This window comes from Oncorhynchus mykiss, chromosome 10 (assembly GCF_057628025.1).
Source record: "Oncorhynchus mykiss isolate SJ-2025 chromosome 10, ASM5762802v1, whole genome shotgun sequence".
Classification (NCBI taxonomy): Eukaryota; Metazoa; Chordata; class Actinopteri; order Salmoniformes; family Salmonidae; genus Oncorhynchus; species Oncorhynchus mykiss.
The window spans coordinates 59,269,998-59,297,677 of record NC_143031.1 but is presented as its reverse complement, the minus strand read 5'-3'; the positions used below and the strand labels follow the sequence as shown (position 1 = coordinate 59,297,677).

The 27,680-nt window shown below is 42.3% G+C and overlaps 1 protein-coding gene across 2 annotated transcripts; it reads right to left on the bottom strand.

Moving 5' to 3' along the window:
* Positions 1 to 6: 6 nt before the first annotated feature.
* On the bottom strand, positions 7 to 27,286 carry lonrf1l (LON peptidase N-terminal domain and ring finger 1, like). 2 transcript variants are annotated; one of them, XM_036933454.2, is made up of 11 exons: positions 26,424 to 27,286; positions 18,900 to 19,015; positions 9,438 to 9,560; positions 6,847 to 7,062; positions 6,471 to 6,705; positions 5,741 to 5,958; positions 5,321 to 5,442; positions 4,819 to 4,977; positions 3,891 to 4,053; positions 3,309 to 3,461; positions 7 to 2,131 (listed from the first exon to the last, which is right to left on the bottom strand). In XM_036933454.2, the coding sequence occupies exons 1-11, from the start codon at positions 27,043 to 27,045 to the stop codon at positions 1,973 to 1,975; spliced, it is 2,286 nt and encodes a 761-aa protein (XP_036789349.2). In that variant the 5' UTR covers positions 27,046 to 27,286; the 3' UTR covers positions 7 to 1,972. The 2 variants fall into 2 exon arrangements, with proteins under 2 accessions (XP_036789349.2, XP_036789350.2); XM_036933455.2 differs by having other exon boundaries at positions 6,471 to 6,702; positions 26,424 to 27,254.
* Between the last annotated feature and the right edge of the window lie 394 nt (positions 27,287 to 27,680).

Here is a 27,680-nt window from a genome sequence, read left to right as displayed (position 1 = left end):
TTCGAGTTGAAAAAAATGAGTTCATTTATTATTGAAAATTGATAATTTAAACATTCGAGAGAAAGCATGATCTGTCCAAAAACAAAATGGTTTAATCGAAACAAAGCCGCAATTGACATACATTATACACATTGTGAACGATTCGGCAATGACGCGGCTAAAGAAACAACAAATAATTAACACAAATATCACAATTACTAGTACGGCAGAAGGAACGCTAACCAAGCCGTCGCATTGTGAGGTTCAAAGCAAAACGCTAAAATGGTATAAGGCAAAAATGAGTCTGAAATCGACCACCCCAGATATATTCACCTATATTAGTCCTTTTTTTTTACAAAAGGCAGGTGACTGTTTTTTTACTTGACAACAGGGTGACTTTTAACCCTTGCAGTGCTGAATGCAGGTCATTGTTTAGTGTTTTTTCCTTTTCACTGTGTCACAATATTGCAAGTTCCCCTTTTGTGATTTTGTACATACAAACATACTGTCAAAATATATATTTATCTATATCTGTCCTTAAAAATGACTTCAGTTAACATTGAATTTAAACAGGAAGTTGAAAGGTTTGGCTTAGAAGAGAGATAGGAAATACAACACTCGAGTCACATGGATGACTTTTGATGTTTCTCTCAAGAATGGATAACTCGGAATGGGAAACATCCCCAATGCAAAATCAATGCCGCTTCATAAGCTATCGGGACTCAAGAGGTTCGTATCCACTGAGAAACATCAACAAAAACAAAATACAGAGTAAATCATGTATATTGGAAGTCTGGATTTTTTTTTAGTTGCGCCTTGTTTTCAGCCATGAAAAAAAAACTGTTAAAGAGAACAGAACTTGGGAGCCGACGAGACCACAGTCCAACATCTGTAGCTATACTACAGACTGGACAAAATGGCTGCCACAAGGGTTTTCTTTCTGAAGTGTTGGAAGAAAACAAAACATTTATGTCAAAGTAAAAACTTGGGAGACATGAATAAAAAAAAGGGGGAAGCTCTCTTTTTCACCAGGGTCCCACCACCACCAGGTGGCAGCGGTGAAGGAAGTTGTGCGTTTAGTCGACAGAGAGAAGTGACAGAGGGGCTTAATGACTGGAAGAGTAAGATTCACACTTTTTTTTTTTCTCAGTGTAATTGTAAGGCTGCACCATCCCACTTGTTGGGCTTTGTAGCACACAAACAATTCTAGTATAACCCTCCCTCCATATGTTACCACCAACCTTCTACTATTCACCCCCCCCCCCCCCCCTCCCCCTCCCCCTCCGACAGACTCAATTTCAGCATTTGGGATTTGCACAGAAGCACCGTCCACCCATAGAAACAAACACACATCCACCCGCCCCCTCCATTTTACCCTTCAACAGTGACCGAATAGAGAGGCTGCTTGGGTCGTCTTGAGTAGACAAGACAACCGGAGACATCTCCTTCACCAATTTCTCTCTCTAGTAACCAAGCTGACAGTGGCCAACATCACAGAGAGAGAGAAACATCTATCTCAGCCTACCAAAAACCAGAGACAAGAACGCCCCTGGAGGGTGGAGAGAGAGAGACGGAGAGAGAAAGCGTCATTACAAGAGATAAGACCAATTCTTAGAATTCAGCTGATTTCTCAGCCGTCTGTAGATTCTCGCTGATGAACCTAGCTGGTGTGTGATAGCTGTCGTGCTGCTAAAGCTAGCTGTCGTGCTGCTAAAGCTAGCTGTCGTGTTGCTAAAGCTAGCTGCTTATGTGACTGGGATCTTGCTGGTGTCGTAGAAGTGTTGTGTGACTGTCTTCTCAGGGAGATGTCTCATTGACGTCTCACTGTCCAGATGTCTCACGGATGTCTTGTGGGGGATGCCTCAGCAGTAATAAGTAGCGACATCCGATGTATGGAGTCGTGGGAGTCTGTGTTGTTAGATGTGGTATGGAGGTACACGGTGTCGGAACCAGGATGTAAGAAGTAGCGGTGGTCGGGTAGAACTCTACTCTTCTACTCGTTGGGGATGCTCTGCAGGTAGGAGAGGATGTGCTGGATCTTGACCAGGCGTTCGCGCAGCGTGGTCATGGAAAGCACCGACAGCTGGTAGCGAGGGTCGATGGGCAGCACGGCCAGCAGCCACCAGCAGCAAGCCGGACCGTTGGGTGTCGCCTGGAAGAGAGGAGGAAAGGAAAATCACTGACCAGAAACATGATATCACTCACCCAAAACAATGGACAGACAATGGCTTGTTGGCGATTGTTTTTTGTTGTTGCTGGGCCACAAACAAAATCAAAAGGCTTTAAGGGGTCACAGAACAAACAAATGTGATTGCATAGATTTAAACACTATCATGACATCTGAAAGACTAGGTGGAATAATTGCCATATTGGATACTCCTATCCAATCATTTCAGATCTATAAGGAACTCGAGAGCAGAGGCTAGCGAGTCAGCCGCAGTTCAGTACATGCCTTACATCAGACAGATATAATGGAGACACTTTAGATTTACAAGATGTAGTAGCTCATTTAGAGAGTCTGTATCTTAAATAGGCTGTTCTATAATTGAGCAAAGAATCTCAGAAAATGACTGATGTGGTGAATTAGCTTGCATCTTAAGCAGCTTGAACCTAATCTGCCATTTATTGGATGTTGCTGTGTCAGAGTTACATGTTGTTTATTATAAACTGGGTGGTTCGAGCCCTGAATGCTGATTGGCTGAAAGCCGTGGTATATTAGACCATATAACACAGGTATGACAAAACATTTCTTAATAGAAACACACACACACGCAGCGGAAATGTAATCTATTCTTAACTACGGTTCATCCCCAGACACTCATCATTAATCCTAGTATCTCCATATATAGCCAGGGTCCAGCCACACATTATCCCAATTATATAACTGTGCCATTCCAAATGTTCCATGAAAAATGCTATGCCTCCATTGGATATTGCGCCTCCAATTGTATATCTGTGTGTGTCTGTGACGTAAGTGTCGAGGATAAGGGGCTGACACCTTCCTCCAGAGGATTAGTTAAGAATTACCCACAATGATCTATTCTAGATCAGTGGAGAAACCATAGAAAGAGATTATGTTTCTATGGGAGCGACACTCCACACCATTCTCGAACACTGCATTAACGGAGCTACTTCCTGTTTTGTAAACCTGGGTCGTATTAATTTAAGGACCAAATGGAAGAAAGCCTGAAACAGGGAGGGACTAACTGAACTTGTCCAATAAGAAACAATCACGTTCATACTCTGTTGCAAAACATTTTGCTATAGTGAGCCCTAAAGGAGCGGGGGAACACTATATGATGGGATGCGGTTTGTGTCTTAGCTCTGACCTGGATGTCGGGCTCTCTCTCGGGCATGGCGCCAAAGTGCTGAAGGATCTGGTTGCGGAAGCGGTTCTTGAGGTTCTGGAACCAGGTGCGCGCTTGTTCGTAAACGGCGTCGTGCAGCTGCTGCAGCTGTGTCAGCTCCTCGTCGCCGCTCACCTGTCAATCAACCAATCAACTCATTTTAACCATACAAGAGGGACATTAGGTTTGAAAGCATAGATTGCAGTGTAGGATTCACCAAAACACCACACTACCATAATTCATGGACAAATGGCCTCTGATAAACTAAAATACAATTTTGTTTTTACAGGAGGCCTTCTAGGGTGAATGATGAAATGAAAAGTGGATTATTTAAATTAAAACATTAGGCTAATTCAAGCTGTGCTAAACTCGTGAGTGGGAATTATTATCAAGCTATTCACACCTATGGAAAATGGATTTCAATATCATTTTGTCTCTATTTGTGTTTTTTATTGTATAATAGAGGATTATTTTGTGATCCTTTCTTTACAAAAAAATAAACAATAATAAAAAATAAAAAAAATCAGAACCAATATTTTCAAGTAAGAGAACATGGGTTCTTACCCTGGTATCCTCCAGGTACTTGATGTCGGCGATGCAGTACCCGTCCTTCATCCCGCGGGTCAGCACCCGGAACCTCTTCCCTCCGATGGTGTCCACCACGGAACGCCCGTCTGGGAGGAAGTGGACGCTCCGGATGATCAGCATGCAGCCGTACTCCACAAATCTGAAACGGGAATATTCTGAACTGTACTTTGTTGTAATCATATAGTCTATGGTCAATGGTCTATATTGGTCTATCGATATTGCTAAAATACAGTTGCATACATAATTACACGCTTTTGTACAAAGCAACTTAATCATGCCTGCATACATTTTACGTAAGGGATCGAACCAACTATCCTGGCATTGCAAGCGCCACGCTCCACCAACTGAGCTGAAGAGGACCACAAATATATTGCACATGGTCGCTGCATAGTCAAATCAGACAGCCATTCAAAGCATTGTGAAAAGGTACTGGCTCATTGTAAGCAGTCGATTTGCAGTGATTTGTCAATGGCCTACTTCGTTTAAGTGAACTTACACAGGGCCGTTGCATAGTCAAGTCAAACGTCGGCATTCAACTCATTTGAGAGAAGGTACAGTAGCCTAAGGCATCTTGAAACACAGAAATATTAGCATATAGACATGCTTAAATCTCATTCAAATGTTTTGAATTGTATTTTTCCATCAGGAGGAGGCTTCAAAGTTGGATTTGATTTGAGGATTTGATTCAGTCAAAATCCTATTAGCTAGTATTTTCATAAATCTGCAGGCCCCCCCCCATCCCTCTCGCCTTTTAACTGTTGTCCAGGGTGAGGTAACAGAAGGTGACGCATTAGTGCGCATCAGAATGGTGTGTGTGTGCGCATTTGAGTGAGTGTCTACGTGTAATGTGTGCGTGCGCTTGCCTACGCCAGCAGGTGCTTGTATCGGGTGCTACCGTGCCTACCCTTTCTGAGCGTCGTTGATGCACATCCCAAACTGCCGCGTGCCGGTCTCCATGCAGCGGCGGATCATGAGGCGGTAGCGCGGTTCGAAGACGTGCAGGGGGCAAGGCACGGTCGGGTAGGCCATGGTGCACACAAAGATGGGGACATTCTTCGTCAGGCTGCAGAGGGAGAGAGAGAGAGAGTTAGATGATGCTGAGACACTCGTGCATCTCTCACAAGTCAAAGTGATTCAAGGGTGACGTGCATTCCAAAGACGAAGTAAAAATCTATATAAATAGAATTCCATCTAACAGTCAGTGCTAACATTAGGTGAACCTGTCTGCTGTGTGTGTTTTGCATGATCTCTGCTGTATTCATTTATTTACTTTTTAAAGTAGGACAACCAGGGAGAAAGAGAGAAAAGGGTTCAGAGAGAAGCCGGAAGCCATAGCAATACAATTACCAGAATGGACATTCTAGGTTAATTCTATGTCAGAATTCCATGTAAGGAGCACAACTCACTCTGCGAGCTCTTTGGTCTCCTCCAGGTGAGTCTTCTGCCTTTCTGACTGCTCCTCAGACAGGTACTGCTTTATCACTCGGTCCAGCACACTGGTGACTGTGTACTTCCTGGCTGCTAGGTACTGGGGGGGGGGGAAAGAGAGAGAGCGAGAGAGGAGGAAGGAAAGAAGATTAAGGTTAAGCTTCCTTTTTGAGGACATGCCCTTTAAGAAGAGGTCTTCCCCAAGTTAATTGTCTTAGGGACTGTCCCAAATGGCACCATGTTCCCTATTTAGTGCACTACTTTTGACCAGGGCCAATCAAAAGTAGTGCCCCATATATGGAACAGGATGCCATTTGAGACGTAACCTTAGTGAAACTAAGGACTCCCTTCCAGTTCTAAGAAAAGCAGGCGCTGAGTTGGTGGTGGTCTCCTCTTACCTCTTTGAGGCTCTCCTTGCAGAGGGGGCACTGGGGTGTGTGGTCCAGACAGCGCTCCAGGCAGTTTTTACAGAAGGTGTGACCGCACGGCGTGGTCACCGGTTCGTAGAACAATCTAATGCAGAGGGAACACTCCAGGTCGTTGGGGTCCAGTAGGTCCCTGGGCACGACTCTGTGAGCTCGCGCTGAGGCTCCCTGGCTCGAAACACCACAGGCCCCTACAGAGGAAACAGCAGGAGAACGTCAAGCACTTCACACACCCAAAGTACGCATACAAACACAGACACAGCAAAGGTACCTGGCAGTGGCTAATGGGAACGCTGCTAATTGACACTGTGGCGGTTCCGGCTATGCCACTGATATACACGGCGTGCATATTTTAGTTGCTATAACCCAGGAATAATCCAATTTAAAAACAATGTAAAGAGCCAGCACTCAAGCTAAACCAGGGTTCCCCAACAGGAATTTGGCCCGTGGGTGGTTTTATTTCGCCCCCCAAAGTTATCTGATCATATACAAATGGAAGCAAGGTTTGAAATAATCATGTTTCAGTCAGACATTATATCTGTTCGGGCTTCTTGAGGTCAATATGCAGTCTACAAATGATTAGTAATTATGTTCCGTTTCCCAGACCATCTGCTAAACGAAAAAACTGCCCGCGGTTGAATATCCCTGAGCTTAACTATTCCCTTTCTAATTACGACATACTAGCAGCGGTCTTGATTACCACCTCCTTGTTTCTTATGCTTGCTCCCGTGGCTGTAGACGACGTGGGGTCCGCCCTCGGAGGCCGACAGCTTCCTCTTCAGCAGCACGCCTTTCTCCTGGTCCCCCAGCTGGGGTGCGGAGCAGACACGTTTCAGACCCTCATCCAAGCTGCCCAGACCCAGGCCCGGCCCGTGGGCTCGCGCCGAGTGACCGCGGCTGAGGCCCGAACGCTCCAGGCTCCCGGAGCGACCCGGCTTCTGGACGGAAAGAGAGGAGGGGGGTGTGAGAAAGAAAGAGAGAGAGAGTTAAAAAAAAGTTAAAAGGAGTGTTCGACATTGTTGAACTTTTAAGACCGCCCTAGTGATTCAGGGCTGTATCAAGCGCGCCAGTTAGCGTACCTCGTGTTGTGCGACGGGGCTGGGGCCTGCCAAGGAAGTGCGAGCCTGGACTTGGTGCAGGGCAGGGTGTTTGGCTTCGGCCTGATGCTGTTGGGCTCTGGCCTGGGCGTCCGCCACCACAGTTTTACTACGCAGGTGAGGCGATGTGCTCTGCGCCGTCTCCCTCAGGCCCACCTTCACGTTCTCGCCGGCCGGAGACAGCAGGTCGCACAGTATCTGCGGTACACATTGCGTTAGCCATCGGAGCAGTGCAACTGGATAGAGAAATCGGACAAATATGGAGGAATCGGAGCCTAGACCACAAGGAACTTATAACACGATTCACATGAACAGCGTATAAAGAAAATCCCCAAAAATAGTGGATTAGAAGCCAAGTTCAAGAAGAAGCTAATAACACAATAACAATATAACAAAGTAACACAACATCCTGACAGATTCACACGGACACTACACAGTACAGAGGAGGGGGACACAAGACGTGAGGCAAGGGTCATTCTCTATCTAGGAATGCTCTCTCCAGTCAGACAGAGATGTAGTTAGAGGCTAAGTTTAAGGTCTTGAAGCCGAGGGGGGGCTAGGCTAGGCTATGCCAAGCATGTGTCCCCCCCGACTAGACCGCAATGCAGTAAAGTGGCTGGCCAAGACTGGGAGTGACCACTGGCACCAATGTGGGTTGTGTTCCACCTTCTTTCACTCTCTCAGTCCATAACATGTTGTTAGATGCTGACGAACCCCCGGGCCCCGTTCCAATCGCTTTAAATCTATCCAATCCTCATCCATTCCCCCGTTACACCCAGACACATAAAACGGCCAACTTTTGTATCTGCTAACCTGGGGCCCATCCAGGATCATAAGATGGGGAATTTGTGTTTACATCAGCATTTAAAAAGGAGATGTATTAAGCCCCATTTTTTTAGCACCTCATGAGATAGGCTACTCCCCATATTAGAGGAGTTAAAGAAAACACAAGCACACCTTTGCTTAGGCACACAGGCACAAACATCACACAGACAATCCCACATAGCTCTTTTCAATCAAACCGTGAGAGCAGGTTTCAGACAATACCCATCTTGAGCGGAAAGAGAAGCCATTTGCATTCAACAACTCAGCCAGACAAAGCTCTTCCTAAAGAGGGAAACAACAAGGACGCAAATCCGCACGTCAACAACACGATCAAAGTTACACAGGCCTACTTTCTCACTCCACCAGGGTCCCCCCCCCCCGACACTCCACCAGGGTCCCCCCCCTGACACTCCACCAGGGTCCCCCCCGCTGACACTCCACCAGGGTCCCCCCCCCCTGACATTTCACATCGGAAACCCCGTCAGCGATTGAGATCGGACAACGGTCCACAGTGTCTCGGGCTTACGTAACAGCACGTCGTCTCGGTCCCAAGTTACACCCTATTGCCTACATAGCGCACGACGTAGGCCTCTGGTCAAAAGTAATGTCCTTTATAGGGAATAGGGTGCCATTTGGGATGAAGATGGCGGTTTATGTCATTACAGGAGGGCCGGCTCACTTGAAAGTAAACTTGTGTCAGTTGATTACAGAAATTGCATGGAAAAACACAGCTTCAAAAACATGGGAGTCTAAGTCGGGATGTGGTGTTGAGGGTGGAAGGAAAATATTTTTTAACGCTTTCTTTTAACTGAGACACCACGTTAATTAGTGAATATATTATCATTAATTACTACCCAAGACTTCGCTTCTTCGTCATGGCGCTTCAATTGTAACAAATTACGTGACGTCCCAACTGTTACCAAGTACTTTTATAGCACATACCAAACAGATACAAGTGGTAATAGGAGAATAAAGTGTAACCAAAAAGAGAAGCAAAGCGACGGATAGGCCTAACTATGCCCATTCCAACTCTTTTTCAACAGGGTGTCCACAAAAAAATAAAAGAAACACGCTTTACTGCCCTCTGAACCTTAACTAAGTCATCACCGAAGCAAAACTCACAGTGCATCAGAGTCACTACATTTTCCGTCACCCGCAAAAACAGACGCTTCTCTCTATAAATAATGTGATTGTGTTATTAAGGCCGCTGTCAGCCCGATATGTTCCATCTCTCACGCAAGCGCCTAAGGGCTTGATTCCATTAGGCCCATGCTACGGGTAATAACCTCGCTAGCCGATGCAAGGCCATCAGCAAAGGAAGGCACACAGTGTTCCTTTTCATGGATGGTAAGCAAATCTGTACCCGGGAAACGCATGGCTTAAGTTAGACAAAAGGGGGTACTCAGAGAGCAAATGGCTTCTTATGAAACGAACTATGGCGCTAAGGGGTCTAAACTTCAAACGCTCCTAGAGATAAACATTTTTTAAAGATATATTTATTCTAGTTTATAAACTTAGGCACTGCCATTTGTGATAGGGGGGGGAGTCTATCATTGATACACATAGAAGTTTGGCTCAACAGAGCAAACTCTTCACAAAGAAAAGAAAGACATTGAGAAGATACAATATCTCCTTTCACTCATGGCAAGTTCCAAAGCTTCCAGGAAGAATAAGGGGACTTAACCATCATTTCCAAAGCAAATTAGTTCAACAACAACATCCCTCTCCCTCCCAACTCCTTCTCTCACCATTTCCACCTCTCGTTTTGCCAGGGTGAAGTCCTCGTCCAGGGCCAGACAGTGGAGGAAAACCTGCAGCGAGTCGTCCACCTGGCCCATGTCCTGGAGCACCTTGGCCTTCCAGTAGAAACCCTGGGAGAGAGAGAGAGAGGGACGGGGTTATAATGAGTGTAAGACTTCAAAGTGGAGACTCTGGGAGATAGGTTATGTCGCTGCACAATATCAATACACACACACCAACTATCCAGGTCAAATAGGGGAGAGGCGTTGTGCCATGAGGTGTTGCTTTATCTGTTTTTTAAAAACCAGGTTTGCTGTTCATTTGAGCTGGAACGGAGATGGAACGGAGTTCCATGCAATAATGGGGTTCAATATAATACTGTACGCTTTCTTAAATTTGTTCTGGTTGCATGTCTGGTGGGGTAAGTGTGTGTGTCCGAGCTGTGTGTAAGTTGACTGTGCAAACAATTTGGGATTTTCAGCACATTCATTTTTCTTATATTATTTTTCTTCAACTCTTAGCCAAGAGAGACTGGCGTGCATAGTATTTATATCAGCCCTCTGATGACAATGAAGAGCTAGACGTGCCGTTCTGTTCTGGGCCAGCTGCAGCTTAACTATGTCTTTCCTTGCAGCACTCAACCACACGACTGGACAATGATCGAGATAAGATAAAACTAGAGCCTGAAGGAATTGCTTTTTTGAAATGTGGTGTCAAAAAAGCAGAGCATCTCTTTATTACAGACAGACTTTCACCATCTTTACAACCATTAAATCTATATGTTTTGACCATGACAGTTCACAATCTAAGGTAACACCAAGTAACTTAGTCTCCTCAACTCGTTCAACAGCCACACCAGATTCATTACCAGATTCAGCTGAGGTCTAGACCTTAGGGAATGATTTGTACCGAATACAATGCCCTTACTTTTAAAGATGTTCAGGTCCAGTTTATTACTGGCCACCCATTCCAAAACAGACTGCAACCCTTTGTTAAGGGTTTCAGTGACTTCGTTAGCTGTGATTGCTGTTGCGTATATGGTGGAATCATCAGCATACATGGACACACAGGCTTTGTTTAATGCCAGTGGCAGGTCATTGGTAAAAATAGAAAAGAGTAGAGGGCCTAGAGAGCTGCCCTACGGTACACCACACTTCACATATTTGACATTAGAGAAGCTTCCATTAAAGAAAACCCTTAGAGTTCTATAGATAGATAGCTCTGAATCCATGATATGGCAGGTTGAAAAGCCATAACGCATCAGTTGTCAATAATATGTGGTCAATAATATCAAATAATATCAAAAGCCGTACTGAAATCTAACAGTACACCTCCCACAATCTTCTTATTATCAATTTCTTTCAACCAGTCATCAGTCAATTGTGTCAGTGCAGTACATGTTGAGTACCCTTCTCTATAAGCATGCTGAAAGTCTATTGTTAATTCAAAAAAACATTTGGTAATTTTTTCCCAACAGATTTCTAAGCGTTGTGCTGCTGCCATGTTGTGCTAAGAGTTGTGCAGCTACCATGTTGTGCTGCTGTCATGTTGCTACCATGTTGTTGTCATGTTGTGTTGCTGCCATGCTATGTTGTCGTCTTAGGTCTCTCTTTATGTAGCGTTGTCTCTCTTTTCATGATATGTGTTTTGTCCTATTTTTTTTTTTATATATTTTTTTTAAAAGGAGGCCTTTTGGTAGGCCATCATTGTAAATAAGAAATTGTTCTTAACCGATTGACTTGCCTAGTTTAATAAAGGTTAAATAAATAAAATCAATTCATTAATAAGTAAAAAGCTGACAGCATAGAACCAGTAAAGGCCGCTTGAGTAGTAGGCCTGAAGACAAATATTTTCCTCTAGGCTCATATTAAAGATATGACAGACAGGAGTGGCTAGAGTCAGCTACCATCCTCAGTAGCTTTCCATCTAAGTTGTCAATGGCAGGAGGTTGATCATTATTGATCAATAACAATCATTTTCCCACCTCTCCCACACTAACTTTACAAAATTTGAATACGGTGGCTCACTGTTCATTGTTTGCATTTCCTGCCTAAGTGTGCCCACCTTACCAATGAAGTAATTATTAAAATAATTGGCAACATCAAATGGTTTTCTGATGAATAAGCCATCTGATTCAATAAAAGATGGAGTTGAATTTGCCTTTCTGCCCATAATTTCATTTAAAGTACTCCAAAGTTTTTTTCCATCATTCTTTATATCATTGATCTTGGCTTCAAAACAGTTTCTTGTTTTTGTTGAGTTTAGTCACATAATTTATCAATTTGCAGTAAGTCAGATGTTTGGCCAGACTTATTAGCCACTCCTATTGCCCCATCTCTTTCAACCATTACAGATGTTCCATTCCTCATCAATCCATGGAGCCTTAACAGTTCTAACAGTCAGTTTCTTAACAGGTGCACATTTATCAATAATTGGAAGAAGCAATTTCATAAATCCATCAAGTCTGGATGCGCCGTATTAATCACATCAGACCTACAAATATCAGACCTACAAATATTTTTAACATCATCCACATAAGAGTCACAGCAAAACCTTTTGTATGATCTCTTATACACTATTTTAGGCCCAGCTTTTGGAACTTTGGCTTTCCTGGATATAGCCACTATATTGTGATCACTGCACCCAATACAGCTTTAGAGCAATGTTCTACAGTATTAGTAAAAATGTGATCGATACATGTGGATGATCTTGTCCCTGTAGTGTTTGTAAACACCCTGGTAGGTTGATTAACAACCTGAATCAGATTACAGGCACTGGTTACACTGAGAAGCTTCCTCTTAAGCAGACATCTTGATGAAAAACGGTACTTATTAAGGTCCCCAAGAAAGTAGACCTCTCGGTTTACATCACATACACAATCAAGCATTTCACATATATTATTTAGATACTGACTGTTAGAACTTGGTGGCCTACAGCAACAAAAGGGTTTTGATGTGCCAAGTGAACCTGCAACCACAACACTTCAATAACACTTGACATAAGATCTTCTCAAAGCATTACAGGGATATGGATCTAAATATATAGAGCAAAACCTCCCCCATAAATGTCTCTTCTATAGATGTTATATCCTTGTATTGCTACTGCTGTATCATCAAATTAAGTATCTACGTGAGTCTCAGAAATGGCTAATATAGGAATGCTGTCTGATGTTAGCAAGTTATGGATTTCATTAACCTTATTTCTAAGGATACATATATTAATATGGGCTATTGTCATCCCTTTCCTGGGTAGCTTATCAGAGATAGACACAATATGGAAGAGGGCAAACAAAACAAGAGAATAAATGTATACATTCAGCACTCCATTAATCAATTGGTGTGTGTGTGCTGAGGGGTTGAAGCTGCAAACCCATAGGCTTGACTCTCTCATGCCTTCCAGGCTTCTGGGAGGGAGGGTGGACAATGAGCCTGTCATAGCAGATGTAAGCAATGTCCTCACGTGCGCTGGCAGTTTTCATGGCTGGGATAAGTTATTTCCTTTTCTGGAGCACAGCTTCATGATAGTCCTCATTGAGGAAGATATACATTCCTCTCAAGTTCTTGGCTCTTCCCAGAACAGCTACCTTGTCCTTGAACCTCAGGAATTTGACCACTATCGGCCTGGGCTTGTCACCAGGGCCGGTGGTGGGTTTTCCAGTCCTGTGGGGGTGCTCCACCTCAATCTTCCGGTGGGCCATCTTCAATTTCTCAGAGATCATTTCCCTCACTTTGTCTTCAGATTCCATCCAGGTCTCATGTGGGGATTCTTCAATTCCATCCACAACTATGTTGTTCCACCTTGATTGTCCCTCGAGATTATCCCTCAGAGATTTCTCTGTCATTGTTATCATGGATTCACACACAGAACTGATGTCCTCTCTCAATGACTTACAGATTGCAGTCATCTTGCCGTTCTCCTGTTTCACCTCATCGAGCTGACCCTGGGAGAACTGCAAACTGTTCTTCAGGTCCTGGGCCTCTCTGGTAAGGTCGTCCATTATTTTATTAGTTGAATCGACCAGTATTTAGACAAAACACTTGAAGCTATTTTTTGTTGCTGTAACTGCTTGTAGAACAATTTTTGTTTGTTTAAAAGACCCTTCACCTGTGATAGAGAGACACCACTGTCTTCAACGGTATTCCCGCTGGCTTTGGTCTTTGTCATGGTAGCGAACAGCGTAGATTACGCTGCTAATCCTCACAGTTCCAGACAAGCCAGGTCACGGGGAAGATTGAACACAACAAGCATCAGGGATCGACAGCCACAAACCCGGGACAATCCGAGGTCCCAGGCACAATGGCAAACTGGGACACAGGCTGTGTTCAAGCCCTCAAGAAACCCCACTAGCTTGAAAGGCAGCTACGCCAAATAGCTCCTCAGACTCGGCCTTGGCTGGACCACTGGTCGGCAGGATCACTGGACAGAGAGTAGCAGTCCCAGCAACTGATGCCAAATGCGTCGCGGGATCCAAAGTAAAATGTTAGTTAGCTACTAAGAAACTTTCCAATACACTTTAAAAACAACAATCTTTTCAAAACAACAAACCAAGCTCTCCCTCGTTCAACAGGAAGTGTTCATCGGGAGAAGGGGCCCTAGTTAGAACACAATGCAGGTAGCCTGACAACAAGAGCCAACAAGACCTGGATCACTCAACATCAATACAGTTGCCAGGCTTCACTGAATAGGATTAACATACAATGCAAAAATTCCTAACCCCTTGGGGTACTGAACCAGTTTGTCTTCTCTCTAAGAGAGGCATGACTCGTGCTGAGTAGCCTAGTTTGCTAAACTACACATTACCAACTAAATCAGCAGTTATGGGAAATACAAATTGAAACAAAAGCTGTACCCTATGTGGCTCCTAGCTCGGGCCTTTATGTTTATCCCCAACTATATATTTCCACCTCTTCAACTATCCTCTCACTATTAAGAATAATCTTGGGGATTAGCATGTCTTGGGAACATGTTCTTTGACCCTCTGCAACTTTCTCACTCATAATTTCAATAAGCATTTTTCTATGAATGTCCATGCTTTCCACCTGGCTACCCCTACCCGGTCAACAGCTCTGCACCCCCCACAGCAACTTGCCCAAGCCTCCCCATTTCTCCTTCCCTCAAATCCAGATAGCTGATGTTCTGAAAGAGCTGCAAATCTGGACCCCTACAAATCAGCTGGGCTAGACAATCTGGAACCTTTCTTTCTAAAAAATTATCCGCCGCAATTGTTGCAACCCCTATTACTAGCCTGTTCAACCATTCTTTCATATCGTCTGAGATCCCTAAAGATTGGAAAGCTGCCACGGTCATCCCCCTCTTCAAAGGGAGAGACACTCTAGACCCAAACTGTTACAGAACTATATCTATCCTACCCTGCCTTTCCAAAGTCTTTGAAAGCCAAGTTAACAAACAGATCTCCGACCATTTCAAATCCCACCATACCTTATCCACTATGCAATCGGGTTTCCGAGCTGGTCATGGGTGCATCTCAGCCACGCTCAAGGTCCTAAACTATATCATAACTGCCATCGATAGAGGACAGTACTGTGCAGCCTTCTTCATTGTCCTGGCCAAGGCCTTCGACTCTGTCAATCACTGCATCCTTGTCGGCAGACTCAATAGCCTTGGCTTCTCAAATGACTGCCTCACCTGGTTCACCAACTACTTCTCAGATAGAGTTCAGTGTGTCAAATCGGAGGGCCTGTTGTCGGGATCTCTGGCAGTCTCTATGGGGGTGCCACAGGGTTCAATTCTTGGGCCGACTCTTTTCTCTGTATACATCAATGATGTCACTCTTTCTGCTGGTGATTCTCTAATCCACCTCTACACAGACGACACCATTCTGTATACTTCTGGCCCTTCTTTGGACACTGTGTTAACTAACCTCCAGACGAGCTTCAATGCCATACAACTCTCCTTCCGTGGCCTCCAACTGCTCTTAAATGCAAGTAAAACTACATGCATGCTCTTCAACCGATCACTGCCCACACCTGCCCGCCCGTCCAGCATCACTACTCTGGACGGTTCTGACTTAGAATATGTGGACAACTACAAATACCTAGGTGTCTGGTTAGACTGTAAACTCTCATTCCAGACTCACACTAAGCATCTCCAATCCAAAATTAAATCTAGAATTGGCTTCCTATTTCGCAACAAAGCATCCTTCCCACATGCTGCCAAACATACCCTCATAAAATGGACTATCCTACCGATCCTTGACTTAGGCGATGTCATTTACAAAATAGCCTCCAACTCTCTACTCAGCAAATTGGATGCAGTGTATCACAGTGCCATCCGTTTTGTCACCAAAGCCCCATATCCTACCCACCACTGCGACCTGTATAATCTCGTTGGCTGGCCCTCGCTTCATATTCATCGCCAAACCCACTGGCTTCAGGTCATCTATAAGTCTGTGCTAGGTAAAGCCCTGCCTTATCTCAGCTCACTGGTCACCAAAGCAGCACCCACCCATAGCAAAATAAACATTTTATTCACAATTCATTCAGGGTTATCCTTAATCGTGGTAGAATCCACATTTATGTAGAAGTGTTCATAAACATATTATATTTTTTATTTACGATAAAAGTCCTTCCAAAATGACACAATAGATGATTTACCATTAATTTCTAATGGGCACAAAATAATCTGAAACGCAACCAAAACGAGCTGCAAAAACATCCAACAAGTTTGTAGAGTCACAAGCTTGATGTCGTCATTGCGTGCTAGGAATATGGGATCAAATACTAAACTTTTGGCTACTTTATTTACAGTGCCTTGCGAAAGTATTCGGCCCCTTGAACTTTGCGACCTTTTGCCACATTTCAGGCTTCAAACATAAAGATATAAAACTGAATTTTTTTGTGAAGAAATCAACAACAAGTGGGACAAGTTAATACTTTGTAGCGCCACCTTTTGCTGCGATTACAGCTGTAAGTCGCGTGGGGTATGTCTCTATCAGTTTTGCACATCGAGAGACTGACATTTTTTCCCATTCCTCCTTGCAAAACAGCTCGAGCTCAGTGAGGTTGGATGGAGAGCATTTGTGAACAGCAGTTTTCAGTTCTTTCCACAGATTCTCGATTGGATTCAGGTCTGGACTTTGACTTGGCCATTCTAACACCTGGATATGTTTATTTTTGAACCATTCCATTGTAGATTTTGCTTTATGTTTTGGATCCTTGTCTTGTTGGAAGACAAATCTCCGTCCCAGTCTTAGGTCTTTTGCAGACTCCATCAGGTTTCTCCCAGAATGGTCCTTTATTTGGCCCTGTCCCTGCTGAAGAAAAGCAGGTCCAAACCATGATGCTGCCACCACCATGTTTGACAGTGGGGATGGTGTGTTCAGGGTGATGAGCTGTGTTGCTTCTATGCCAAACATAACGTTTTGCATTGTTGCCAAAAAGTTCAATTTTGGTTTCATCTGACCAGAGCGCCTTCTTCCACATGTTTGGTGTGTCTCCCAGGTGGCTTGTGGCAAACTTTAAACACTTTTTATGGATATCTTTAAGAAATGGCTTTCTTCTTGCCACTCTTCCATAAAGGCCAGATTTGTGCAATATACGACTGATTGTTGTCCTATGGACAGAGTCTCCCACCTCAGCTGTAGATCTCTGCAGTTCATCCAGAGTGATCATGGGCCTCTTGGCTGCATCTCTGATCAGTCTTCTCCTTGTATGAGCTGAAAGTTTAGAGGGACGGCCAGGTCTTGGTAGATTTGCAGTGGTCTGATACTCCTTCCATTTCAATATTATCGCTTGCACAGTGCTCCTTGGGATGTTTAAAGCTTGGGAAATCTTTTTGTATCCAAATCCGGCTTTAAACTTCTTCACAACAGTATCTCGGACCTGCCTGGTGAGTTCTTTGTTCTTCATGATGCTCTCTGCGCTTTTAACGGACCTCTGAGACTATCACAGTGCAGGTGCATTTATACGGAGACTTGATTACACACAGGTGGATTGTATTTATCATCATTAGTCATTTAGGTCAACATTGGATCATTCAGAGATCCTCACTGAACTTCTGGAGAGAGTTTGCTGCACTGAAAGTAAAGTGGTTGAATAATTTTGCACGCCCAATTTTTCAGTTTTTGATTTGTTAAAAAGGTTTGAAATATCCAATAAATGTCATTCCACTTCATGATTGTGTCCCACTTGTTGTTGGTTCTTCACAAAAAAATACAGTTTTATATTTGAAGCCTGAAATGTGGCAAAAGGTCGCAAAGTTCAAGGGGGCCGAATACTTTCGCAAGGCACTGTATAAGAGTATTTATGGTAACGGTCTAAAGATTATTTGACCGTTACCATTTGAGAGAAAAAAAATATTGTTAAACAAAATCTCTTTCTCTGAGCAATTGTATTAGCATAAATTGTTATAACTTCCCAATTTCTTTGAGCATACAATATACAGTAGCTAAGTATTTGTATTATTTATTTTATACAGTCATTATTGCTCATCTTTTTCAAGGGTGTCAATTTCAGACCCCACTGTATATTTCCACACTATGAGGTTGGAATAATACTGTCAAATTATGAAAATTATGATATTGCCCTTTGAGAGTAAGAGTGGTTTGAAAAGACCACCTGACATTTCAGCCTTGGTGGGATGGAATTTTGGCCTACCTGGTGACATCACCAGGTTGTAAATTAGTTAATAGACCTATAAGAAAGGAGAGTTCCAAACCTCTCTGCAAATAACAGCTAGTTATCAGAATTCCCCCCCCCCCCCCCCACTCAGACCACTCCCAGACAGTCTTAGCAAAATTCTCGCTTGTGAAATTGCCCATTTGAATTGAAAACAGTGACAGTAATGCTCTTCATTTTTAACCCAGAAATTATTTGGTATTAAAATAAAAACATCTGCATTGGACCATTAAAATAGCTCAAGGTACAGAGAAAAGTGAAAAGAAAGTGTGACCAAATGTGTAACAAACAAATGCACAACTCCCAAATGAGAGGCTCTGAACCCAAAAACGTTACGTAAAGGAAAAACAAATCAACATTTGATAACAGAAAAAAGTTCCAAAGGGATGGAAGGTTAAACCGTAATATTATATAATTTATCAAGACTTAAAAATAGAATTAGAGGACATAGTGAACCATGCTGTTTATAGCGATAAGACATCCTAAAATATATCCTACCGGTTCTTATTCAGGATGGCTCTGCTAACACATTTAAACCTGACTGAGCCACTAATCAGCCTCCACTTTCCCTCCATGACGCATCACACGGTGTAAAAAGCGTGGAGGATATAACCGGAGCTATAGGCTTCTAGTTTCCTGTTTAAAAGTGTCACAGGGTGCCTGGTAAGTACTAAGGATAATGATAGTGCTGGGGAGCAGACAAGTGAATGAAGTAGGCCTCAGCAAACTTAAAACCTCCGATAACATTTGTTTTAATTTCCTAAATATATTTTTTTCTATACTTGTGCCTACTGAACTCAACACACAGTTTGCCCCATTGATCCAGTAACCTACCTCTGCAGAGTGGGCAGAGCTAAGACAGAGTTCAGCGTCCTCCAGGGCCAATCGGTACTGCTGGAGCCCGGTGTAGGCCTGGACCCGTGACCACCGCACTGCCTCATCCCCAGGATCTGGGAAAAAAGGAGGGAAGGAAAAAGGAGGAGAGCAGAGACAAATTATATGATGAAAAAAAAATAAAAAAGTTTTAAATTTCAGACAAAGCCCAATTTCAAAATATGTTTTGATCTGTCACCGAAGATGACCATAACTCTAGGGCGAAATATCCGTGTCATGAGAAAAGCATACATTAAAACATAATAGCAAATTATGACGGAATGAGAGCTTAGGCTACATGCATAGAAGGATTCCATGTCAAACACATGACATGAAGACACATAGACATTAAAACCAGTAGATAGTGATAGCACATACAATGCAGTCGGAAAGAATTCAGACCCCTTCAATTTTTCCACATTTTGTTACGTTACAGCCTTATTCTAAAATTGATTATTTGTCCCCCCCCCCGTCATCAATATACACAAAGTATAATAATGACAAAGCAAAAACAGGTTATGACATTTTTGTCATTTATCAAATCAAATGAAAAGCGGAAATATGGCATTTTCATAAGCATTCAGATCCTGCAGAAATGTTTTGGTACCCTTCCCCAGATCTGTCCCTTGACACAATCCTGTCTCGGAGCTCTACAGAAAATTCCTTTGACCTCATGGCTTGGTTTTTGCTCTGACATTCACTGTCAACTGTGGGACCTTATATAGAAAGTAGAGGTCGATCGATAATGATTTTTCAACGCTGATATTGATACCGATTTATTGGAGGACCAAAAAAAAGCTGATACTGATTAATCAGCCAATTTTTTTATTTTTATATTTGTAATAATGACAATTACAACAATACTGAATGAACACTTATTTTAACTTAATATAATACATCAATAAAATCCATTTAGCCTCAAATAAATTATGAAACATGTTCAATTTGGTTTAAATAATACAAAAACAAAGTGTTGGAGAAGTAAAAGTGCAATATGTGCCATGTAAAAAAGCTAACGTTTGAGTTCCTTGCTCAGAACATGAGAACATATGAAAGTTGGTGGTTCCTTTTAACATGAGTCTTCAATATTCCCAGGTAAGAAGTTTTAGGTTGTAGTTATTGTAGGAATTATAGAACTATTTCTCTCTATACCATTTGTATTTCATTAACCTTTGACTATTGGATGTTCTTATAGGCACCTTAGTATTGCCTGTGTAACAGTATAGCTTCCGTCCCTCTCCTCGCTCCACCCTGGGCTCGAACAAGGAACACAACGACAACATCCACCCTCGAAGCAGCGTTACCCATGCAGAGCAAGGGGAACAACCACTCCAAGTCTCAGAGCGAGTGACGTTTGAAACGCTATTAGCGCGCACCCCGCTAACTAGCTAGCCATATCACATCGGTTACACAAGCCTAATCTCGGGAGTTGATAGGCTTGAAGTCATAAACAGTGCAATGCTTGACGCACAACAAAGAGCTGCTGGCAAAACGCACAAAAGTGCTGTTTGAGTGAATGCTTACGAGCCTGCTGCTGCCTACCACCGCTCAGTCAGACTGCTCTATCAAATCATAGACTTAGTTATAACATAATAACACACAGAAATACGAGCCTAGGTCATTAATATGGTCGAATCCGGAAACTATCATCTCGAAAACAAGATGTTTATTCTTTCCGTGAAATACGGAACCGTTACGTATTTTATCTAAGGGGTGGCATCCATTAGTCTAAATATTCCTGTTACATTGCACAACCTTCAATGTTATGTCATAATTACGTACAATTCTGGCAAATTAGGCGGCCCGAACTGTTGCATATACACTGACTGCGTGCAATGAACTCAAGAGAAGTGACACAATTTCACATTTAATATTGCCTGCTAACGTGGATGTATTTTAGCTAAATATGCAGGTTTAAAAATATATACTTCTGTGTATCGATTTTAAGAAAGGCATTGATGTTCATGGTTAGGTACACATTGTAGCAACGATACGCACCACATTGATTATATGCAACGCAGTACACGCTAGATAAACTAGTAATATCATCAACCATGTGTAGTTAACTAGTGATTATGATTGATTGATTGATAGTTTTTTATAGGATAAGTTTAATGCTAGCTAGCAACTTACCTTGGCTTACTGCATTCGTGTAACAGGCAGTCTCCTCATGGAGTGCAATGAGAGGCAGGTGGTTAGAGCGTTAGACTAGTTAACTGTAAGGTTGCAAGATTGAATCCCCCGAGCTGACACGGTGAAAATCTGTCGTTCTGCCCCTGAACGAGGCAACTGACTTACCTAGTTAAATAAAGATTAAATAAATGAGTTAAAAAATAAAATAATTATTTTTATTTTTTTAATTTTTTTTAAATCGGCCAAATCGGTGTCCTAAAATACAGTTTTCTGATAGTTATGAAAAGTTCAATTTAGGATAGGAGACACTGTCTGGTTTGCTTTAACCTAACATGCCTTTGTAGATCAGTACAGATGAAGGACAAGGTCAAGAAAACTAAGCCCATTCCGATTAATCGGTCGACCTCTAATAGAAAGGTCTGTGCTTTTCCAAATCACGTGAGCTCAATTTCGAGTCTCAAAGCAAAGGGTCTGAATAGTTATGTAAATAAGGTATTTCTGTTTTTTATTTTCAATAAATGAGCAAAAATGTCTAAAAACATGTTTTCACTTTGTGATTATGGGGTATTGTGTGTAGATTGAATCCATTTTAGAATAAGGCTGTAACGTAACAAAATGTGCAAAAAGTGAAGAGGTCTGAATACTTTCCGAAGTAACTGTACGTCATCCACATATTCGTACGGAAAACTCCTGATGGCACATGAAGTATGAAATATGTATTTGAATTTGAAGCTCCCCATATTGCTGAATGGAGCTGAATGGCAACAAAAAATGTCTTAGGATCATGGTCAAAGTGGCCGTGACTAGCAAAGGATGATGGTCGATGTAGTCGTTTTCATCCTACCCGAGAGTCAACCCAACGCTGCTAGATGACATCGGCATCAATACCGGATACCACGTGAATACCACGTGCATCAGGGTGCGATCACTATTTAATTAAATATCTTGGTTGGTAGCAAACTTTTAAAGAGTTTACCGAGGGGATCGAACTAGATCATAATAAACACATTATAGAGCCCAAAATGGGCATCTAAAAAATAAAAAAATAAATGAGTCTGTTCTAGCAATCTTAATTTACATAGGCTTTCTAGTGCAGACCAGGGTTTTTGGCACCACTAGGCTGCTACGCAGTAGCCAACCAGCAGAGCTCGTGACTTCCCACTCCAGACCGCACACTGGGGGCCTGTGAAGACCGTGACACTCCTGTCAAAGAGTAGTCCTAGTTAATGGTCCAAGGCATGAAATTGGTCCGGAAGGTCTTAAATCAGTCCGGAATTGGCAGCAGAGAGAAGCATCCTGCAATTCTATAAATGAGAGAAACTTCTGAAGTGTGAAAGCTAATTTCCTGCAATTCTAAGCATTTTGCCATGGCTATTTCTGTGTTCTTATGCTCAAAAATTATTATTTTTTAAATCAACAGGGACCCCCAATCAGGGCCCCTGGGCATATACACTACGTAGCCTGTCAGTAATCCAGCCATGCCAAAAATACTTCTAAATTCAACGTTTTGGAAATTTCCGTCGTAGCATTTATTTGGTGATTTCTAATTCTCAAAGAATACATTATAAAACAAGTATGTAGGTCAATTATATGTTCTACATACTTTGTGTGGGTTTAGTCATTTAAGTTTACACTGAAATCGTTTTTACATCCTGAAGATTGTTTAAAAAAAATTTTTTTAAATGATTTTTTTTAAATATACTGTTTATATATATAAATAAAAAATAATTGTTATTTCTGTTGTTGTTGTTGTTGTTGTTGTTGTATGGAGACTAAATGAATACAGGGAAAACACTGTAGACCAGGTTAAGCTTCCCAGCTATCAGCTGAGTTCATAGACTAGGCCTATTTGGTCTTCTATGATGAATGTTCAAAATCATGTGCATCGCTGGCAGGAAAAGAGACACACATTGTGGCATCTTGTTTGCGGTTTGTGGTCCAAGATGGGCCTCTGTGATTCTGAGCCTGTGGCTAGAGGTGACATGTCTACAAAACGCACAAGGGTTGCATCTCCATAGTTCAAAGTGGCTTCCTCTCCCGGTCTCCTTTCCTTCACCCACCCTGTCTACTGTCCAGCAAGACCCCTGGATAGGAGACACTGTCTGGTTTGCTTTAACCTAACATGCCTTTGTAGATCAGTACAGATGAAGGACAAGGTCAAGAAAACGAAGCCCCTTTAGACTATTGAGATGCACCCCGGTGGGTTTTCCGCTGTATTGGGGAAAAGACAGATAACGACTGTGATTCACTTCACTAGAAGGGGGATTACTCCATATTAGCTTATGTGCTTCAGGCTTGGCTAGCTCACCAAGTCTCAGACAGATACAGTGATGTCATAGCGGTGGCACCTCTTGTTTGGTTCTTGCTGCTCTGTGGTGGTGACCGACTGTGCCAACAGCGTTGGCACTGCAACTGTGTCACACGTCTAGGCCCCAAAACCAAAGTCACCTCAGCGAAGTCCTTAGCTAACCCAAAATGCCACACTGGCTATGGGCTCTTACATTTGCTACCGTGTCTCACAGTTGCCAACATTTCCACATTAAACAATGTTGAAAGATAAGGGCACAACTTTCCACCTCTAGACCAAACAATGCGTTTTGCGCTCATTTAAACCCAAATCAAAGAAAGCAGCTTTAGGCTACACTTATATTCAATAAGTGCTCAAATATTTATTTATTAATAAGTGAGATCAGTTTTAACATCAAGAGAGAGGGGAGCCTGTGCAGTTTGATGAGTTATCTTCACAGAGGTGCAAGGGTCATGGAGGTGACCTTATAATATGGCCGAGGCTATGAATAAAGAGTTTTCGCACCCCGCCCCACTGGGAACGTATTTCTCAAATCTAAAAATGCAAATCCCGTTCTGCACGTGTTATTTTACACACACATTCGCGGTTCTCTCTTTTACCTACCCCTCAACCAATTTGATCCGACATGATGAAGCTGCGATTTGAACAAACTTTCCAAAAATATATATGAAGGCTACATTACAACCTTCTCATTCTGTTGTCATGGATATTAGCGTAGCACAAGCAAGACGGAGTCGACACATTGCATTGGGGAAAAACAATTAGCGTTGTGTGTGATGATGTCATCTTTTTAGTTTTGCTGCCATATATATAGCCTGCAGTCTGATCCCTGTTTAGCCAATGTGTGTAACGACTGCCTGTCTGTGTCTTGCTTGTTTGATATGCTGTGCAGGCTCTAGCTTCTGTTGTGCTTATGTTTACAATAGTATATAGTGATTTTTGTTGTTGTTGTTGTTTTTTACAGTCCAAGAACTATGTTTATTTATACTATTTTGTGTACAAGCGGCAGCGGAGTCACAGAGTGACTGAGCAGTAGCTGACAGGAAGTAGGCTAGCGGATCTTGCATGAGCAGAAATCTTCGTATTTCTAGCAACAGCAAGTCGGGTTCCAGAAAATCCAGAACTCCATTATAATACTACATCACAGCATGAACAACTTCAGGTTGACTCAGATATCTGTCATCTTTATGTTATACCTCCACACCCCCTTATTAAATGTATAAACATACACCAGTTTAGCATGGCTTAGAACGGATGACTTTATTACTCTTTAGCATTTACTTTTTTCTCTTTAGCGTTTAAAATATATACGCAAATAAATGTCTTCTGAAGAAACAGCTTCTGAATATGTTGGTCTAATTGTGAGGTCAACAACCATACAAGAGATTGTTAGACACATTTTTCTCTCAACATTCTCGCTCTTATCATTCAATAAGCATTTACATGACACGCTAGGGCTACATTTAGCATGTCATTGTGCATGCTATTGTGCAAAGCATGCTATTGTGCAAAGCATACTTATTAACCATCATTTACTTTAATAATATATTTAAGTTGTTGTGTATATTTCATTTGTTTTATTTGATGACTATTACTTCATTCCAAGTCTTCATTTCATTTTCAGGTAGATACCTCACAAAGCAACTGGTCTCTATCCATCTCGATAGTGCATTCTTCTGTCTTCTCGTGTCTGCCCCCACACTAACCTAACATAGCAGGCCTAAAAGGCTGTGTTTACACAGGAAGCCCAATTCTGATATTTTGTCCACTAATTGGTCTTTTGACCAATCACATCAGATCTTTTCACATTAAGAGCTTTTTCAGAGCTGCTCTGATTGGTCAAATAACAATTAGCGAAAGAAAATATCAGAATTGGGCTGCCTGTGTTAATGCAGCTGAAGAAACAATGGCTGGACAAGTAGGCGAGCAATGGATTATGGTAATTTGTTGTTAATTATGATGTTTTCTGCACTAAACTATGTAAAATTTTGGCATGATGTAAACTACAACTCCCTACTAGGCCTACATCGCACAGTTTGGGCTTGATCTGATTTCTCTAAAGAAACAGCACTGAGCTCACAGAAGTTTTTTTTTTTTAAACAATCAATGGAATTCAGATAATTTAACAGATGTCGGTCAATTAGTTGTTTAAAAAACGAAAAATAACTGAAATGTTGGTTAATCGCTCAGTATTACCCATAGGAGACAGAATGACAACTTTCAGGAATCTCTTAGGTATTATTTTTTTTTATATCACTAATTGTATGTCTGGTGTCATTAACCTCATCTAATGACTGAAGGAATCTAGACACAGCCTACAGCAATGACTGTAGACTTCCGTGCTGTCACTTTTTATTGCCTTCGCAATATTTGCATTGACACTCTCTCTGCAATTGGACTTTTTAGTGTCTTATGTACCAGTAGAGATTTGGCAACACACACCCGTTTAAAAATGCCACCACGTGAACTGCACCGCCATGCCTTGATTGGGCAGCACATTTAGTCTTTTTCGGACTTTGAGAGGGGACCAAACGTTATAACATGACTGTTTGGCAAACCCATCCCCCGCTACTTAGTTACAAAACGATCCACTGTGTCACGACCTGCCTTATGAAACTCGCTGCTTGTGCGCATGCCCAATTTAAGAAATGTTGTAACAGGGTGGCACGAGGGTTACATCAGTGGCACAAAGGCTGCGTTCACGCAGGCAGCCCAATTATCATGTTTTCCAATTATTTGGTCGTTTGACCAACCACATCTGATATTTTTCAGATCTAATCGGTCAAAAGATAATATTTGTGAAAAAAATATCAGAATTGGGCTGCCTGTAAACGCTGCCAAAAAAACTACAGTCAAACACATGACAATAATAGTCAGTGGAACTCCCCTTCCCTACTCTTTAATAATAAATACCAGAAACAGTAACAGGGAATGACTAAAATAACTTTGTTTTCATGCTTAGACATATTTCCTAAATGTCTCATCATAGCATACAAAACAAAGAAGGGAAGTGAAATCCACAAGCCTTTCCTCCCCCCACTCACCAGATTCAATCATATTTGTCGCTAGTGATACGGCCTCCTCGAAATGTTTCCTTCGAGACAGGTCTTCAATTTCACTAATAGCTCTAGACCTTTTCAGCTCCTCGGGAAACCACTTTTCCAAAAGTCCGAATAGAATCACATTCGTTTTAAGCTCCGTCGGCATGCCTCCTACCTCGCTACACAGCTTGCATTTGGAGAGCAGCTGATGTTGTAAACATCTTTTACAGTACGAATGTCCACAACCGATAGTCACGGGCTCGCCTAGAAATCTGTGACAATTCGAGCAGTCAAAAACATCCTCCTCCCCGGCGTTATCCAAAATATGTAGCTTTCGTTCCGAAGGCGCCTCATCCTTTCCCAGCTTTCTCTTGAAGTTGCGCAGAATACAATCCACTAAAGTGCTCATCTGCTCCGGCCCTACAGAACCATATCTCAAGGCCATCGAGTAAACATCGATGGCTTCTTTGAGACGGTTTTCTGATGCCAGTGCATCAGCTTTTTGTAAAATAAGTGTGTGGTGGTCTACATTATCCTGCTCCTCGTCCCAGTCGTATTCTGGTTCGATGAAGAATCCTCTTCTTCCTTCGACGTCGTCCTCTCTGTCGGGGTGTTGGACCGACATTGTAGGCTAGATAATCGACATACAATGTATGCCGGTTATTAGAAATGTATTTAAAAACTGTGTTTAGCCATAGCTGTAGCCTACAATGTGTCTCTAGTTCATGTGCCAATAGAGACTTGGCAACATACAGGTGTACACCCGTTTGTTACGTAAAAATGCGATCACGTGACCGGAATCACAGTTCCTTGATTGGCCAGCGAGCCTGGATTATAAAACCTGAGTTTAGAAGTTTCATAACTACGAAAAGCATCTGACGAAAAGTGCGCAGGCGCAGAGTGTATCACGTTGAGATAAAAAAAAATAATTGAAAAAATCATTGAAATATAAAAAGAGTCGCGGCAGAGGATGATGTTGAATTAGGTCTACAGCAAGCAACAACAAAAAAGTTAGCCCGACTAAGTAATCATTCACGATTTGCATTATCATTTAGGCCTAGCATTCTGACAATGCTCATTTGTTGTAGCCTACTAAATGTTATCGTCTATGAAGCCAAAACCAGGACATGTATTTTGGGGAAATGCTCTAAATAGCAAATTGTTCAGTTGTGTTTATTGTCATACCAATACATGAAACCAAAATTGTGCTAGCCAAATGGGCGAATAAAATAAATATATACTGAACAAAAATATAAAGGC